This window comes from Dermochelys coriacea, chromosome 17 (assembly GCF_009764565.3).
Source record: "Dermochelys coriacea isolate rDerCor1 chromosome 17, rDerCor1.pri.v4, whole genome shotgun sequence".
NCBI lineage: Eukaryota > Metazoa > Chordata > Testudines > Dermochelyidae > Dermochelys > Dermochelys coriacea.
Window position 1 is genome coordinate 4,805,438 of NC_050084.1, and position 16,682 is coordinate 4,822,119.

Sequence of the window (16,682 nt, forward strand, 5' to 3'; positions counted from 1 at the left end):
GTAGGTAATTATTATTATTTTCAAAAATAGCTCAGAACTGAAAAATTAGCCAAATGTATGGTCTAAAACAGAAATACAGTTATATAAGGCAGTAAATAGTAGCAAGAAATACCACATTGCAGCATGCTAAACTCAGAAGACTTTTATTAGTATTGTAAACATTCAGATAAGTAAACCCATGCAACAGCAATAGGCATGCATAATATCTCACCAAAATCGGGGAAGAGAGAGAGAGACAGACTCATGAAGTGCACAATAACAGCATGTGCAGCTAAAAACCTAACACAAAGTGGCACAATATTTATACTGAAGTGACCAGCAGCAGCTCTAAACTTCACAGGGTTACTGAACCAACACAGTGCTGTAGAACAGATATTCAATTCTAAAGTACTTGTGCCCATTTAGAACCTGGTTGGAAATCCAATTAAATCAATGGGACTCTTTTTGGATAGGCTTTGGATCAGGCCCATCAGAGGCATGGTTTGATTAAATAAGAGAGTTCTTGACACTATCAACCAGTTATTCACACATCGCTGCCTGAATGTATGTTATGTTGCCTTCATAGTACTCACTTTTTCTCAGACATTCGCTTTTGCACAAAGATAAATCCTCTAAATCATTTCAGTCAGTTCAACTTATGTCACAAGAATTCCACGAAATGAGAAAACAAGAAATTACCTTGTCACATCTAATGAGCAAACGAAGCAATGCACATGTGGACTGTAACACCATGTTCCACTCCCTGGCACTGAAAAGCTAAGGAGAGCAAGAGCAGCAGCAGCAATTTAAAGAGACTCATTTTTGTCAATAACAAAAACGGCATAATGCAACAGAGCAAGAAATGCTTTAACTTATGAAAGTGAGTGTGCATGCTAGGGAGAAAACAAAGCTTAGAAGGCTTAACAGGCACAGTTATATTTGGAAAACAATTCCATTTTACAGCATAATTCAGAGTGCTGCCTCTCATTTATAAGCGATTGCTAAATAAAAATGAACCAAAAAACTTAATATACCAGATGTACTTGGAGAGCAAACCATTCAGTCTCTTTGTATCGATTGTTACAATTAAAGGAAGTCTGAGAACTATAAGACTGCTTATTTGGTGAACAGCATTGCACATCACAGAAATAGGTACTGTATAATAGGAAGATGTCAAACAACTTATTGAAGGTTTATATGCTATCGACTGATCACTTAGGTGTGCTGCTCTGATCCAGGACAATTACCCTGAAATAAAAAAATGAGATTAAACAAAAAATACGTTTTTCTTTCACGAGCAGTTTATAAGCAGTGATGGGAATGGGATTCTAAAGCATTATTTCTGGCTCCAGAGTGCTAGAACAAAAGGTACACCTAGCACACACAGTAAAAGGAGAATGCGCAAGTTCTCTCACTTCGACCTGAGTGACAATTTGGTTTGGCACTACCTCAGGCCCAGATACTAAGAGGTATTTAGGCACCTAACTCCCAATGGGAGTTGAAATCAATGAGTTAGGCACCTAAATACTGTTGAGATTCTCGGCCTTAGGGCAGAATTTAACATAAACCCCCAAACTGTGCTAGGTTTTGATCCCATTTATTTTGCTCACTAGGCCAAACATCAGGTTGAGAAACTTCTTTGTCTTTCAACTGTATTAGCTAAAGTACAGTAGAGCACATATTTGTGCTGTCACCAGAACAACTGACTTTCACACATACAAATATCTAATAAAGGTTTACCTGAATGGAGAAGGCCAAGGCAACCGCTGCCATAAGCTGGGTTTTGGATCCTCAGGATTTGTAGCTAGAAAGGAAGTACAGAAGCAATAAGAACACACACATCCTACCACCACAATACTTCATTAGGAAAGCTTTGGGGTTTTTTGTCAGCATGTAAAAAAGCTGCAGAGATTGCTGCTAAAAATCCCTTCAATGGGCCCACTAAACTGCAGTTGTATTCAGAAACCAGTGGCTATCTGTTACTGTGCTTATAAAGGTAGATTGTACTGTACCTTCTCTGCAGAACCATTTGCTGGGGAAAACATTCCTGGCAGCACTGAACAAGTCAGGAGCTGATTCTGCCACCCTAACTCCTGCAGGAGTAGCCCCATTGAAATTGTCCTAGACTGTTAACACAGGTGTAAAGTTAGAATTTAACCCTTTCATTTCCAGACTTGTGTGTTTAAATATATTGCCAACATTTTCAAAAGTGACTAGTAATTTGGGAATTGCAACTTTTAGGCCCCCAACTTGAAAGCTCAGCATCCACTCTCTAAACATCAGGCTCTTATAAGTCTTCTCATGCTAGGCACTCAGAATCACAAGTCACTTTTGAAAGTCAAGGACTACAACCTTAAGACTGCATTAGCCTGTTTTTGCAGCGAGACCCTAGGATTCTACCATGTTTGTTTATACAATAACAAATGCAAACCTACCAACTTCCCCCATATTAAATGAAGTTCTCTTAACAAGTAAAGAATGAAAACAACTGGAAAGTGTTACTGTCTAATTTGACATTACTCACTAGCTGTAAAATTCCAGGGCATCTTTTTTAATTGCTTCCAATGAAGATCTAGACTTAGGGAGGATTATACTCAAGTGCAATTGCCCAAGACAGCCAGAGTACAGGGATGCTCTCCTGTCACTACCATCCCTAACCGCTTCTCTCATTTCTGCAGTTCCTTGTATCCGGGCTGGGGGTCAGCTGGCCTAGTGATTATGTGGTTGCTTCACAACAACTGAACTCAAGTCTAGGAACTTTGATTGGCTAAGGGAATATTATTAGTCACACTGTTTGACTAGGGGAAGCTCACTGGAGTAAAACCCCATTGTTTGGGTTTTTTATTTTCAAATCAGTTCTTGAATTTTAGAACCCAATACATTCTTCCCATTTTGCCCAACTGGCAGGCTGTTGGTTACTAGGGGAGGGTAACACCAACAGCTAAGTGCCTCAGCTGCCATGCTGTCACCAAGTGGTAAAAGGTAGCTCCTTCCTCCTAATCTAAAGAGCCTGTGTAAGACAGTGTGGATGGTACAAGTCAGTCAGCTGCAGCAAGGTGCTACAAGCACCGCTCAACAGAAGGCCACTACGCCTTTAAGAGGCATATAAAGCAAAGGAAGCTCCTTTGATCTGACTCTTTCGCCTGATGAAGAAAGTATGTCCTCCTCACCAACTCCTCTCCTCCGCCACCTCTAGCTAGTAAGAGAGGAGAAAGGGGAAGGATGGCTTAGGGTATATGTACACTGTGATAAAACCCCATGGCACTTTGTCTTAGAGCATGGGTCAGCTGACTCAGGCTGCGGGGCTAAAAATGGCAGTGTAGATGTTGGGGTCTCAGAGCCACAGCTCCAGCCTGAGTGTCTAGGCCAGAATTTTATAGCCCCTTGAGCCTGAGTCAGCTGACCTAGGCCAGCCAGAGGTGTTTTATTGCAGTGTAGTCAAACCCTCCGGGACGTGGTAGTGTTAATGCGGAAGTCACGTGTTCAACCCCAACCCACACCAATAGTAGCTGAAAGCCTTTATAATGTGAAGGCCTTAATGTGCCTTAGCAGATTAAATGGGATATGGACACTATGTGATCACAGTTCCTCCAAAGCACGTTGATAGCTCAGTGTGGGAAGCTGCACTCTCACTACCCACATGTAAGCAGTTCTTTAACTCAAGAGAGCAATGGGCTGTCAGGCTAACACCTTTGATCAACACTGGTAAAAATCAAAGCTTAATAACAAAACAGAATTTTACTCCAAAGCAGCTTCCTCTGTTCTAAAAGCTTGGGACAGAACTGGTATCAGTGTATTCCAAAGGGCAAAGGAATCAGTAAGAGAACAATAGCTAACAGCCTTGCTCAGTGCAAGATATTTATTACTAATAAACTCATCACTGCCAGGATAATAAACAAGTAATTGCCAAGCACAGTATATTATATCTTTACAAATTAAGAAAGACCTTCGGTATTCCCTGCACAGCTTCCGGTCTCTGTGCTTTCTGCCCTGGTGCCACCTTCCTCTATTCCGCTCTTCATTTCATCATCTCCTTGATCTTTAAAGTTTGTTGCCCTTCAATGACAGAGATTTGTGTGTCAAGTCACAATTTTATATTTTATTTGAGGGAAGTTTAATAGAGACCATTAATATACAAGTCCCTAAACAGCTAAGCATCTGCTTTTTGCTCTTGTCCTCTGCTGTGTTGAGCCAGGAGATCAGTTTGCAGCTGTGCATTACATTTACAATCAGACTCCAGTGATTCTCTATCCCCCTCCATTGAGAATCAGGAATTATCACTTAAGACATATGCGTACTACAGCACCAGGCAGCGGCAGGTAGACACCATACAGTATTTCACTTTGGTTTCTCTCAGCGGATAACTGAAACCTTAGACATTATATTGGAGCAATCCAAAGCCCATGGGCTTTGGATCAGGCCCTCTATCACATGATTGTGCGTATCTGAAGTAACCCTACCTGTACCTCCATCAATTTCCTTCCTTTCCATCAGGATATTTGGGCTGCGTGAGCAGAGAAATTTTGATGCCAAACAAATTAATGTGTATCCACATGGGACTGTGTGCATTCCTTTGACTCCAAAATGGAGTTGTATTGTAGGAGTGACTACTATACTTGACAGTTGGTAAGGAAGGGGCAGAATCTTCTGAGAACTGCTCACAACTATCACAGCATGTGCTAGACTCTGGTTGCTGGTGCTAACAAGGGGGAAAAGATTATTTGAGGCACACACAAAGTCTTTTTTAAACTATGTTTCTATGACATTTGCCATTTTCATAATTATTTCCCAAGTTGTACTGACAAATGATTTCCCTCATCAGAACATTCTGTTTATAAGATTCCCTTAATCTAAAGAACTTTCATGGCTCTTCTCTTTTTATATATATTCTTCTTTTCTATTTTTTCAAACTCTAGTAATATGGCAGGTCACCTCCAGCTTTTAGAAAGAAGATCCATGCCCTTTCACAGGTACTTTTACTTTCCACCTACCAGAGACTACCTTAATAACACAGTCACTTCTCTCTAGGTCTAGTAGTGAAAGTCCCAAATCCTGATGTCTCCTGCACAGTTTTCTAGAGCATTGCTTTCTAGAGGGCCCAGCATAGTCTCATGCACAAAATAAAAGTACAACATACTTATGAATGAAATATCCATTATCTCCTAACCTAACAAGGTGTCCCCAAGGTTCTCCTTGGACTTCGTCATCCTCTGGAATTGGTTGGAGAATTTTTTCTAGGAGATCATCAAGAGTAGAATGAGCTCTATTGAATGAGAGATTAAAAAGGAGTCTATAAAGTTAAATACTTTATGTTTTGAACAAACAATTTCTTTACCTGAATTACCCAAGATTACTAAAACTGAAAGAAAATTTATTTTAAATATCTAATTTATTTTTCACCATTCATGTTATTTACTACTTATTTCTCATATCTGGGGAAATAGGCCTGGCCGCTTTATTATCATTTATAGTCTGTTTCACTTGCAGGTTCTTATCCACCAGCACAGAGTTGCAGGGTTTTGGATGTTAAGCATTTATATCCCCCTTAAGGCCCAGTATAAAGGGCCCTTAATTTAAATGAGAATCAAGTCCTGAATGTTTGTTATCAAAATTACAATGGTGGAATCATACATGGAGCGGGAATTATCAGGTGTGTACTAGAGGAGTAAGCAGTGGTCAGAAGTAATGTTCAGGATAATGGAGGGGGCAACTTGCTATCTGCACGGAATCTCCTATAACATAGTAGCATTCTCTGAAATGCTTCTAGTTCCAGACGCAGGGCCAGAAAGACAGGTAGAACTGCAGGGTCTCAATGCATGGATGAAACAACAGAGCAGGGAGGAGCGTTTTAGGTTTATTAGGAACTGAGGAAACTTTTGGGAAAGGACGCGCCTATACACAAAGGATGGGTTCAACCTAAACCAAAATGGACCAGATTGCTGGCATGTAAAATGTAAAAGGCTGTAGAGATTTTTTTTAAACTAGGGGCTAGGGGAAAGCAAACAGGTGCAGAGGAGCACAAAATTCAGGCAGAGACATCCATTAGGGATTAATTTATTAAAGGGGAAACTCTATACCCTCATAAAGGGGATAGGAAAGACGTTGGTAAAATACAGGAGGGTGGAAGTGAGGAATAGTCAAATGTAAAACAGTCCCATTTAAATATAACACATGAAGGCAAGCAACAGAAAATTGACTCAACCCCATGTTCCAGGTATCCCTGAACCTCAGACTGCCAGAAGATGGGATTAGATGACAGCATTGGATGAGAGGATCACTCAAACTTAACCTTTTCTGTTCATTCCCTCTGAAGCATCTGGCACTGCCCACTTGTCAGAGATGGGATACTGAGCTAGATGGACCATTAGTCTGACCCAGTATGGCCATTCTTACGTAACATATTGAACTCTACTTTAATACTTTGCCTCCCAAGATCTAAAGTGCTTTGGAAACAGCCTCCTTACTCTTCTCTTTTAGTACCTTTCTGTTTCTTCTGCTAGATTCAATATCTCTTTAGTCCATAAGCTGTGATCTATCTCTCCCTTATTCTCAATTTCTTCTTCCTCCTCTTTGTCTTCTGGATTAATTTGAGTGAGAACTATTTGCATAAACAGAGTGACTTTTAATGTCAAAGATACAAGTGAAGTAGTTAAAGAAATTAAAATGCATTTGTACATCTTACTGTGCTTCAGAAACGTTCGCCTGCCCCAAATCATCTGATTTTCAATTAAACAAGTCCATTGTGGATCTACTTTTAGAAATGGCCAGTAGCAAGACCCAGATAAGTAGTGAAATCTACCACCTTTCTATATTCACAGAAGCAAACATATTGCTGCATGCTAAAATGGAAAATGCATGAGGAAATTAATCTTTCCCCCCTGCCCTTCTAGATATGGCAGAAAATCAAAAGGAAACCTGTAGATGTTGACTTTGCTGCCCTATTTAGCAGAATCCAACACTATTTATTTTTCCCTAGACTTATCTTAGTAAATTTTGTTCCCTGTAGCATATGAATTAATTCACAGCGACCTTCTGCTAAGCTATGATAAGCAGGCAGCAGCAGGATGTCACTAGAATGAAATCTGAAATAGCTATACTTTATGCAAATACAAAACCCATGCTGACTGACCAGCAAGCAACACAGAATGTTGCATTCCTCATCATCTAAGAACAAGATACCCCTGTGTATGAACACTCACAGTGGCTTCTTTATCCCAGGTAACTATTTTAAATGAGTAAAGATCTCTCACAACTTGTAGGGCAACACAAACAAGTGTCAGTATCATACTCAAGTATCTTTTTAGCCTCTATACAGAGTAACTCAGGTTTCTGACTTGCGTTCACCTGCTTTCCCCCTTTTCCTTCTGTCTCCCTAATAACAAATGCAGAGCTCATTCATTAAATTTTAGGTTTTCTATTCACCTGGTGTCTTGAGCTGCACATCTAAAACATGACTCTCATCTAGTATCATTCTGGGTTTCAATGGCATGAGAAATTCAGTATTCTGTTCTTTGGTCTCTTAAAACAGAATGCGAACCACATGATATTGGAGCTCTTGACCAAACAGCTGCAATTTTCTTGGAGTATGAGATCAGAGAGTTGTAAGAAATGTGAAAGGGTAATCTAAATACAAAATAAACTGCCACATCATTAGGATGCACCCTGGGAGAATGCAAAGAGCACTCTTTACTGATTTGCTCTCGGATTGACAACTTGAGCTCTCTTTTGCTGCAAAACCTGAGCCAGCTGTTCATTATCCCTCCTCTCTGGGTTACAGCGCCTATCTTAGGTGAAAACTGTAGTGCCATGATACTAGTAAAGTTACACTAAAAGAGAACAATCCTGCAGCCTCTCTCCATGCAAGACTCTCACAGACTTCAGTGAGAGCTCAGTGGACAGAAAGATTGCGACAATGGGAAAGAACCTCTGCTACTGATTTGAAGGGTTCTGATTTAGAAAGATGATACCCAAGTCCAGTCTGGAAATATTTTCAAGTTCTTCCAAATCTCTGTGTCAGGATGGCAACCACAGATCCAAAAAAGCCAGAAAATAAAAGGTTAGCACAACAGCTAAACATACCAGTAGTCATTATTTGAGTCATTCATTTTAGAATGCGAACTGCTCTGCATCAACAAAGTTTATTTGTATTTGCATCTCAATCTCATTGCTCTCTATTATCGGCAACTAACCATGCATTGGCATGTTGTGGGTATGGGATCCTTTCTCCTCAAAGTCCTGATAGGGGGCATCTTGCCGCTTTAAATTTTCTGTTGAAAAAAAGTAGCACTTGTTTCTTTACTGCTTGAAATATTGTTTCAAAATCCATTCCATGTTATTTGGGGAAGTGTGTTACTTTTTCTATTTACATGCAAGATAAACAATATGTAATCTGAAACTGATCCATAATTTAATCTTACAATTTGGCACAGGATCATAAGCTACCTTCTCTGTGCCAACCTTCCATTTGCTTGCTTTAGGATATGAGCAAACAAATGGACAAGGTATATATAGATATATAGATATATATATAAAATTCCAACTTTCACTAAGAAATTTAGATGGAGACATGACCAGAAGCAATATGTGACTTCAAATCTGTTTGTCACGTTCACTATCACATGTAAAAGCAATGACTTCTCCATAGTGCTGCTAAACCATGGTAACAAAACTGTAAATAAAGCTAACCTGGCAGAACCATTTTTTGCCAACCACTGTGACCTAAAAAATAGAAGACTCCTTTGAGGACGTATTTGCTCTTTGTTTGGGAATACAAAAACATTCAATTATAATCCTCAATTATCTGAATGTAAGAGTGAGGTAGGGGACATGAAGGAAGTAATTTTGTACAACCAAGGGAATATTTGGGGGAAACAATGGAAAAATTTCCACTGTATTTTCTGTCTGGTGGTATGTCCAAATAGGAGAAGAAACTTAAATAATTTAGGATGAATGCTTCAATAATGCCTGAGGAATCTGGATGCCCAGCTTCCATTAATTTTAATGGAGAATGGGTATCCAAATCCCTTAGGCATCTTTGAAGATTTTAGCCTTACTTCACTTGTGGAACTTGTTTCAGTGTTAAATTACAACAATGCTCAGCAACTTGATTGCCATCACCTGGCAGGATTACTGGTCACAACTGTTCTGTGATGTTTGTGAATCTGCCAAATCAGGAGCCCAAGGCCCAATTCATTATGAAGCTTGGTGCCAATTATTTAAGTTGTTGACATCTAATTTGTTACTCATCTCCTGGCAACAGCTGGGTCAAGATGTCCTATATCGTCACCCATGCATTTTGTATTAGTGCATCATGCTGGGAAATCCTGATCATTCATAGGAGGAGGACCCTGGATATAAAATGTAACTGGCAAGCCCCAAAACATTTTGGTTTTAATGCTTCTTACCAATTTCATCTAGTAGCTCCTGGGCTGGTGGTGGCAGGTCATTAATAAAGTGGTCTGATGCCTGGGAGAAAGCTGGGCTCGAATCAACTGGAAAAAAAAATTTCTAATTAACTAATAGTGATGAATAACTATAATACAAGCTCTGATTATGACAACATCTAACAACCCTTCCCTGAGCTGGGCTCACTCACATTCTATCAAATACCCTTAAATAATTTCATAATTTAAAGCTAGACATAAAGTTAGACTTGCAGTTACAGGCCTCAATTTTGTGGATGCAATTTGAAGCCAACAATTATTTGCACCTATAATTTAGGTCTATCACAGTAGGTGTCCAAATTCTTAATCTGCAGGTGCAAACAGGAAATCTGGGATCTGAGTTACTTAATTCAATCATTTGCAAATGAAAAACTGCCCACTGTTCTCTGCCCCTGCAAAAATAGAGATCTGGTTAAGGCCAGGTTGGAAACATGTTCCTTACAAGAATGCAGCTGTGAGATTTCTTTAATAATCTGCTGTACCTTTCTGTAGGTCACTCTGCTGAGTGTCAGGAAATGGGTTATGAGATTCTTTCCTGGCCTTTCTCAAAAGTGAAGAAGCACTGAGTGCTGACAAACCACTCTGTAAAAGACCATGTATAAATGAAGCATAGGAGTATAAACCGTTTTTCTGTGTTCTTCTCCTCTGCTAAGCCCAAAATGAGAGGAGGCAATAATCAACTAGCATAAAGTTCAACTGTTCTATTCTTTGCGCTGGCCCATAACCCCAGAGGCAGATCATGCACTCAGTGTGCAGCACAGAATACAGCAGGAAGACATGGAGCAAATGCAGCAGCCACCCTTCAGACAAACATTGTGATGGGTCTCCTTAGTGTTCTACCAGTCCTTAATGATACTATCAGATTATCCCATTTTCATCCGTTTTAACTCTTCCTTGTAGCATGATCAACAACCTTCCAGCCACAGACAACTGGACAGGACTCCATGAGGAGGCCAGTTTTGTCATCCCCTGAAAGGAGATGAACCCATTAGTCTAGCCTAAAGGATTCTCAGTGTGTGTGTGTGTATGTATGGATGCGCATGCAAATCCATAATTATAAAAGCTAGTCGTGACTGGATACAAAAATGTCCCAGTAATATACACAAGGAGGAAAGTGTGTAAACACAGACAAGACCACGTTTTCAAAATGGAAATAGAGGCTTAGTACCAAAACTTCATTCCAGAGGGATTTTTCAGGAGAGTAAGTGACAGCAATGTAAATTTCTCTGCAGCGCAAGCCAAGGCAGAATTGTGCTGTTAATGTATTTAATGAACTCCAGCTATCGGCCCTGCAAATCTAAAGATGCAGAGCTGACCTAAGGACAGTTAATGTGGCTGCCATTGTTCTGGATGAACAAACGTAATTTAATCTTTAAATGGCAACCTCCCCAATGAATAACAATAAGAAAGGCATTAAGGCAACTATTTATATATAATCCTCTTGAATAGCAGTCAAACTAATGTTCTGGCACCAGAATATTTTCAGCTCCAAAAAGATCAGAGGAAAAAGCTAAGGTTTCCTTGGAAATCTGATGTCTCTATACAGTGAGGTTTTTTTGACACAATAGAACTGATAATGTAACACCAATCCTGTGCATGTAGTAAAAGGACAAATTAAACCCCTTAATATAATGGTTTTCTGAATGTTGTGAATATCCAAACTACTCTTATGCCCAGGATGCTTCAATTTGTAACTTGTTTATTACGAAACCATTCCTCTTTGCCTGCGCATCCCTCCCCAACCCCATTTTAAGACACCCTTCCTAAGTGTAACTTGAAATTTACAAATCTGAAAACTCACACCTCTTTCTGAGCAGATGTAATTCTCACCCTCACCAAGACAAAAAGATCAAGGGGTTTATAAATCAGTTGCAAACACTACGGTACTGATATCTTCTGAGATACCACCTTCTACATGCACACAAGTCTTTTGGATAGAGAGTAGGAAGGGACTGATCTTAGTACCAAGAGTTCCCGGTTTCATTCTTTATCAAACAAACTGCTCAGTACACTCCAGATCAAGCAATATAAGAGCTAATTTCTAGGAGAGCTCAGATTCAATGCAAGATTTTACTTTCCCCTTTGTATTTCTATATACTGAGCTATGTGAGACATTGATGGGTGAGATGCACTGAGGAGTGCGAGATTTCCTGCCTACCAATAAGATGCCAAAAAAATTAGACAGATGAAACAAATTACTTTCTAAATTTTATCATGTCCTTCATAGCATACCAAGCCTATCCTGGGTTCACAAATTGTTTGAAGATATTATCATACACAATTATACTCACAAAGCATATTCAAGTATCAAGGGTTAGCCGTGTTAGTTTGTATCCACTAAAACAAAGAGGAGTCCGGTGGCACCTTAAAGACTAACAGATTTATGTGTTAAATAATAAATTAATTTGTTAACAAATAAATCTGTTAGTCTTTAAGGTGCCACCGGATTCCACAAATCATATTAACATACTTATTAAAAACAGAAGGTGACATCCTGAGCCCAGTGAAGTCAATAAATTTTGTCATTGGCTCCAACAGAGACAGGATTTAACCCAGAAATTTTACAAAACTATATGACTCCATATAAGTATCACTTCTTGCAGTTATATTAAGGCATTTTGAAAATATATGAGAGGGGAAAGAGTTTAGGAATTTAGCTGGCATAAAGGAAGTACAATTTCCTACACTTATAGGTTCAGTCAATCCAGAGGAGTAGGTTTCGGAAGAAAGGAAGGGAGTTTTTGAGTTCTTTTCCTTTTCATGGGCTGTAAAAAAGGTACTAGACACTGTTAGGGAAGTCTCCTGAGTAGCCCAACAAGAGGTATCCAGGGGAATTTCATGGCAATCTCTGCATTTCTTGATGGTTGATGACATTTTTTTCCCTGTGAAGAAAAGTCGAGAGAAAAGCTAGCAAGCGGACTTTGCTTTTTATTTTGTTCTAACTACGCTGCCATTGCATTTTAATATACACAGAGTCAGATTTTTAAAGAAATCAGGCATGTAATTGCATGGTTAATTTACATATCTGGTTGCATACCAAACTTTGAAAAATCTTTGCCCACAATAGTTGCTCCCTACACAGAAATTCAGTGATATTATAGCTGATTGTGACTGGGATCTCCAGTTCATCAATGACAAAGACGACACGCATTCATGAATCTTTGACTACTCTACTGATAGAGATACTGAGTTAAGGAATATGGAGCACGGTAAAGCAACATGTTATTTTTTAAAATAATATTTAAGCTCAATAATTAAAATGTAGTGGAAATCTTGACTCCTAGCCCCAAAAGGTTGAATAATTCTCTGATCCTCTCCGCTCTGCAGTTACCTGGGCTGAGTGGAGTGCTGACACTAGTTGGTGCATGACTCACTCTGGGTGTTTTACAAGTTATATCCTTACAAGAATTCTCTTGCTCACATGAAATACTGGACAAATCCTGAATATCTGTCAATGATCTAGAGGATTGATAGTGAAAGAGAGTCAGATGGTTAGAAGATCTATTTTTAACTGTTACCTCCTTACACATTTTGTGTTATTACATCATGCTACTCTCAGGTTCTAGAAGGTTGTTTAGAATTGTTTAATCTTGTTTGGTTTTCTAGAGGGAAGTGACAAATTCCTTATGACTGCATGCGGAGTTCTCAAAAGGCTACAGCAGGGGTCGGCAATCTATGAGAAGTGGCGTGTCAAGTCTTCATTAATTTAAGGTTTCACGTGCCAGTAATAAATTTTACATTTACAAGGCCCCCTGTCGGAACCCCAGACTGGCATCCGGCTGAGCGGCATCGGCAGCCGGGACCCCAGTTGGCAGGGGCCAGCGACCAGAACCCCAGACCGGTAGCGCAGGCAACAGATGGAACACCAGACTGGCAGTGGGCTGAGCGGCTCAGTGTGCTACCATTCTGGGATTCCGTCGGCTGCCCGTGCTGCCAGTCTGGGTCCCGGACGCCGGCCCTACTTGTCCCACTGCTGGCCTGGATGGATGGAACCCCAGGCCGGCAGCGGGCTGAGCAGGGCCAGCAGCCGGGACCCCGGCTGGCAGGGCCAGCGGACAGAACCCAGACCAGCAGCGGTCTGGGGTTCCATCTGCTGCTGCCGGTCTGGGGTTCCATCTGCCGCCTGCGCTGCCGGTCTGGGGTCCCAGCCCCGCTCATCCCACTGCTGGCCTGGATGGACAGAACCCCGGGCTGGCAGCGAGCTGAGCCACTCAGCCCACTGCCAGTCTGGAGTTCCATCCGCCGGCCCCTGCCAGCCTGGGTCCCAGCTGCCAGCCCTGCTCAGCCCGCTGCTGGCCTGGGGTTCCGTCCATCCAGGCCAGCAGCAAGATGAGCAGGGCTGGCAGCCGGGACCCTGGCTGGCAGCAGAGTGCCACTAAAAATCAGCTCACGTGCCTTTGGCACATATGCCGCAGGTTGCTGACTCCTGGGCTACAGAATGCCTAGTCCAGAGATCCAGAAGAGCTTAGAAAGAGGAAGGATACCTGAGCTACTGACCTTGAGTTTCTTTTCAAAACCTCTTCCTTACAATAATTCTAATCCACAAGGTGCTCAGTAGTAGGTTACCCCTCTACAAGAGAATGCTAACAAAATGGTCTCCACAGCTCAGGAAAGGATCTCAAGACTTAATGAACAAAAGAGACTTCAGTAGAACACAGACTAGTTTGGTGCTCTTGGTTCTTGCAGCTTTAGTTGTCCTCCAAGTGAATTACTTGGACTAAGTGGAACTTACACACATATACTCTAAAAAGAGACCTTGGTGTCTTCTTGAGGGCTTAAGTGCTTGCAGGACTGGGGCCAAACTGAGGAACCCAACATCCCCACCAGCTATACTCTGAAGTTAAGACTGTGCTTTAATATGCTTTGTTGATCAGAAGGGAAATTTCAGCTGTGGACCATTGTCTCAGAAGTTTTTTCCACCAAATGCATCCGATGAAGTGAGCTGTAGCTCACGAAAGCTTATGCTCTAATAAATTTGTTAGTCTCTAAGGTGCCACAAGTACTCCTTTTCTTTTTGCGAATACAGACTAACACGGCTGCTACTCTGAAACCTCAGAAGTTTATATGTGACTTTCACCCATATTTTTTTTTTAAAGTTAGCTTTTCAATTTAAAATCACAGTCCACAAGTCCATTCTGCCAAGTGCTCATGTCTTACCAAAATAATAGGTTAGAAACCTCCATCACATTAGTTGGGATCTGTATTTGTTTGCTGTGAAAGGTATTTAACTGGAAACTAATGATTTAAAATTATTTTGTTTGTATCTTCAATTTAACATGTTCAGAGGGAACAGTGATTTCCTAATACTTTAACTTTGATGCACAACACCCAACAGACATTCTCTTTCATTAATTTAATTACTCACGGATATAAAAATACTGTGAAGTAAGCTAAGGTCAACTGTAGATGTTTGATTTTTTGTACCTACCCACTCCGCTGATCATGATGAAATAATATCTCTGCAATTTGCATGGCATCCTGTTTTTGAATTTCTGAATTGGAACATCACATTTTCTTACTTTATATACATAGAAAAATCTTACAATGGTAACAAATGATTTGCTACAGTTTCACTATGAAACAATGTGTGTCCTTACATATCTTTCTCTTTGAACTCTTTCAGTGTCTCCTTAGGTATCATTTCTTGTGATGCTTCAGCACTGGAAAGAGAAAAAATTAAGAGCTCATAGTCATCTATTCTCTTGAAAAATCATGAAAATAAACTTTTAAAAAGAGCAAAAGGAAACTGAAGAAACTTTAAGGACTAGCTCTGTGGGGCTAGTGTGAAGCTCATCAAAATCAAAACTTGCTTAGTCTTGAAGCATAGGTATAGAGGAGTAGGAAAAAAGATTATGTACATAGTAGATATGAATCTGTACTGTATCTTACACAATCAATCAATGTATGCATTATAAATGCCAGTCGTTTCAAACAAAACTATTTGAAAATTAAATCAAAACTTGTTTAAGACTTTTCATTACTTCCTTTTCCCCACCTTTTGTCCGTCTTTTCTATATTCTAAGCTCTTTAGGACTCTTTCTTATTAGGTGTATGTACAAGACCTAGTGCAGTGGGGCCTTGATCTTGGCTGATGCCTCTACGTATTATTGAAATACAAACAAATGAGAATAATGGAAACATAAACACCCCATCTGAGAGTTAAACATGGCTGCAAGTCTCCAAACACTGAACTATTAACTGCAGACAGAGGTTATGGACGAGTCTACTTCAAATTCTGCCTCCTCCCATCCAAAGGAGGAGAAGTGGAACTCCACAGAGGAGGCAGGGAAACCATCCCTGTGGCCTCTGTGCACCTCTGCACCCTGCACCACACTCTTGATCTCCCCTCCCACAGAAGCTGTGCTGCCACTGGCTGTTACATTCATTAGCTACACCCCATTCCTCCAGGAAGGTGCAGAAGGGGACAGAAAGCTTCTTGAGTCACACTTGAATAAGGCCCCTACTCAGCTTGAATCACTCCAAGTAACAGCCCAGCTATGAGAAACAGTGCATACAAATGGGATATTGCATATGGACTTACCTCCCTGCGCCCCACATACCCACACATTAACTCTCCCTTATTTTGCATAGCTTTGTGGATTTTATGGGGCATACTATAGTACAATCCTTTTGATCAATGTGTCCTGTACAAGGCATGCTCTCTACTATGCAGCAAACTTGCCCAGCCAGTTACTTAAACAGCAAACTGGTGCAAAATGCAGTACTAATTCAGGTGGACTGAGTCTCTGCCCACTCTCCTCCCATACCCATCTCCCATCCAGGATGCAGATTAAAGCAAGGAATTGTCATCTGTGAATAGGGCTGACTTGTTCATGGCAAGTCCAGTAAGAGGTGAAGTCCAACAGCAGGCCCTCAGGCAGCAAAGCCTTGGGAGCCATTGCAATATTATTTGAAATGTAAATAAAAACACAGCAATACGGTTTCAATTAAAAGCCAAGCTCTGGCTGTGCCTCCGTTTGTAATGTATCAGGTGTTTACAGGTTGCAGAAGTTTCACATTTCAAATGTATTAAACCAAGCAAAAGAACATGAACCAACAAACCCCTGTCCATTGCGCTCATCTATTCCCTCCTTCCCCTACCACACACATCTCCTTCTATTTCTTTTTTGTCTTTTTAAATGGTGATCTGTGGGTCAGGAGCCATGTCTCTCTTCAGTTTTCTACAGCATCTAGTATGACCACAATATAAACAACGAATAGTGCCACCTGAGCTGCAATACTAAGGCACAACACAAGGCA

At 40.6% G+C, this 16,682-nt stretch overlaps 1 protein-coding gene across 1 annotated transcript in view; it reads right to left on the minus strand.

Annotated features, from left to right (window-relative positions):
* Nucleotides 1–583: 583 nt before the first annotated feature.
* TEX14 (testis expressed 14, intercellular bridge forming factor) overlaps nucleotides 584–16,682 on the minus strand; it is a 71,239-nt gene continuing 55,140 nt past the window's right edge. Inside the window, 11 exon segments of the mRNA XM_043499348.1 lie at nucleotides 584–1,227; nucleotides 1,720–1,783; nucleotides 3,926–4,035; nucleotides 5,147–5,242; nucleotides 6,460–6,577; nucleotides 8,169–8,246; nucleotides 9,384–9,470; nucleotides 9,905–10,004; nucleotides 12,114–12,304; nucleotides 12,754–12,881; nucleotides 15,020–15,082. Of these exon segments, the coding sequence (XP_043355283.1) occupies nucleotides 1,191–1,227; nucleotides 1,720–1,783; nucleotides 3,926–4,035; nucleotides 5,147–5,242; nucleotides 6,460–6,577; nucleotides 8,169–8,246; nucleotides 9,384–9,470; nucleotides 9,905–10,004; nucleotides 12,114–12,304; nucleotides 12,754–12,881; nucleotides 15,020–15,082 (1,072 nt within the window). The 3' untranslated portion in view covers nucleotides 584–1,190.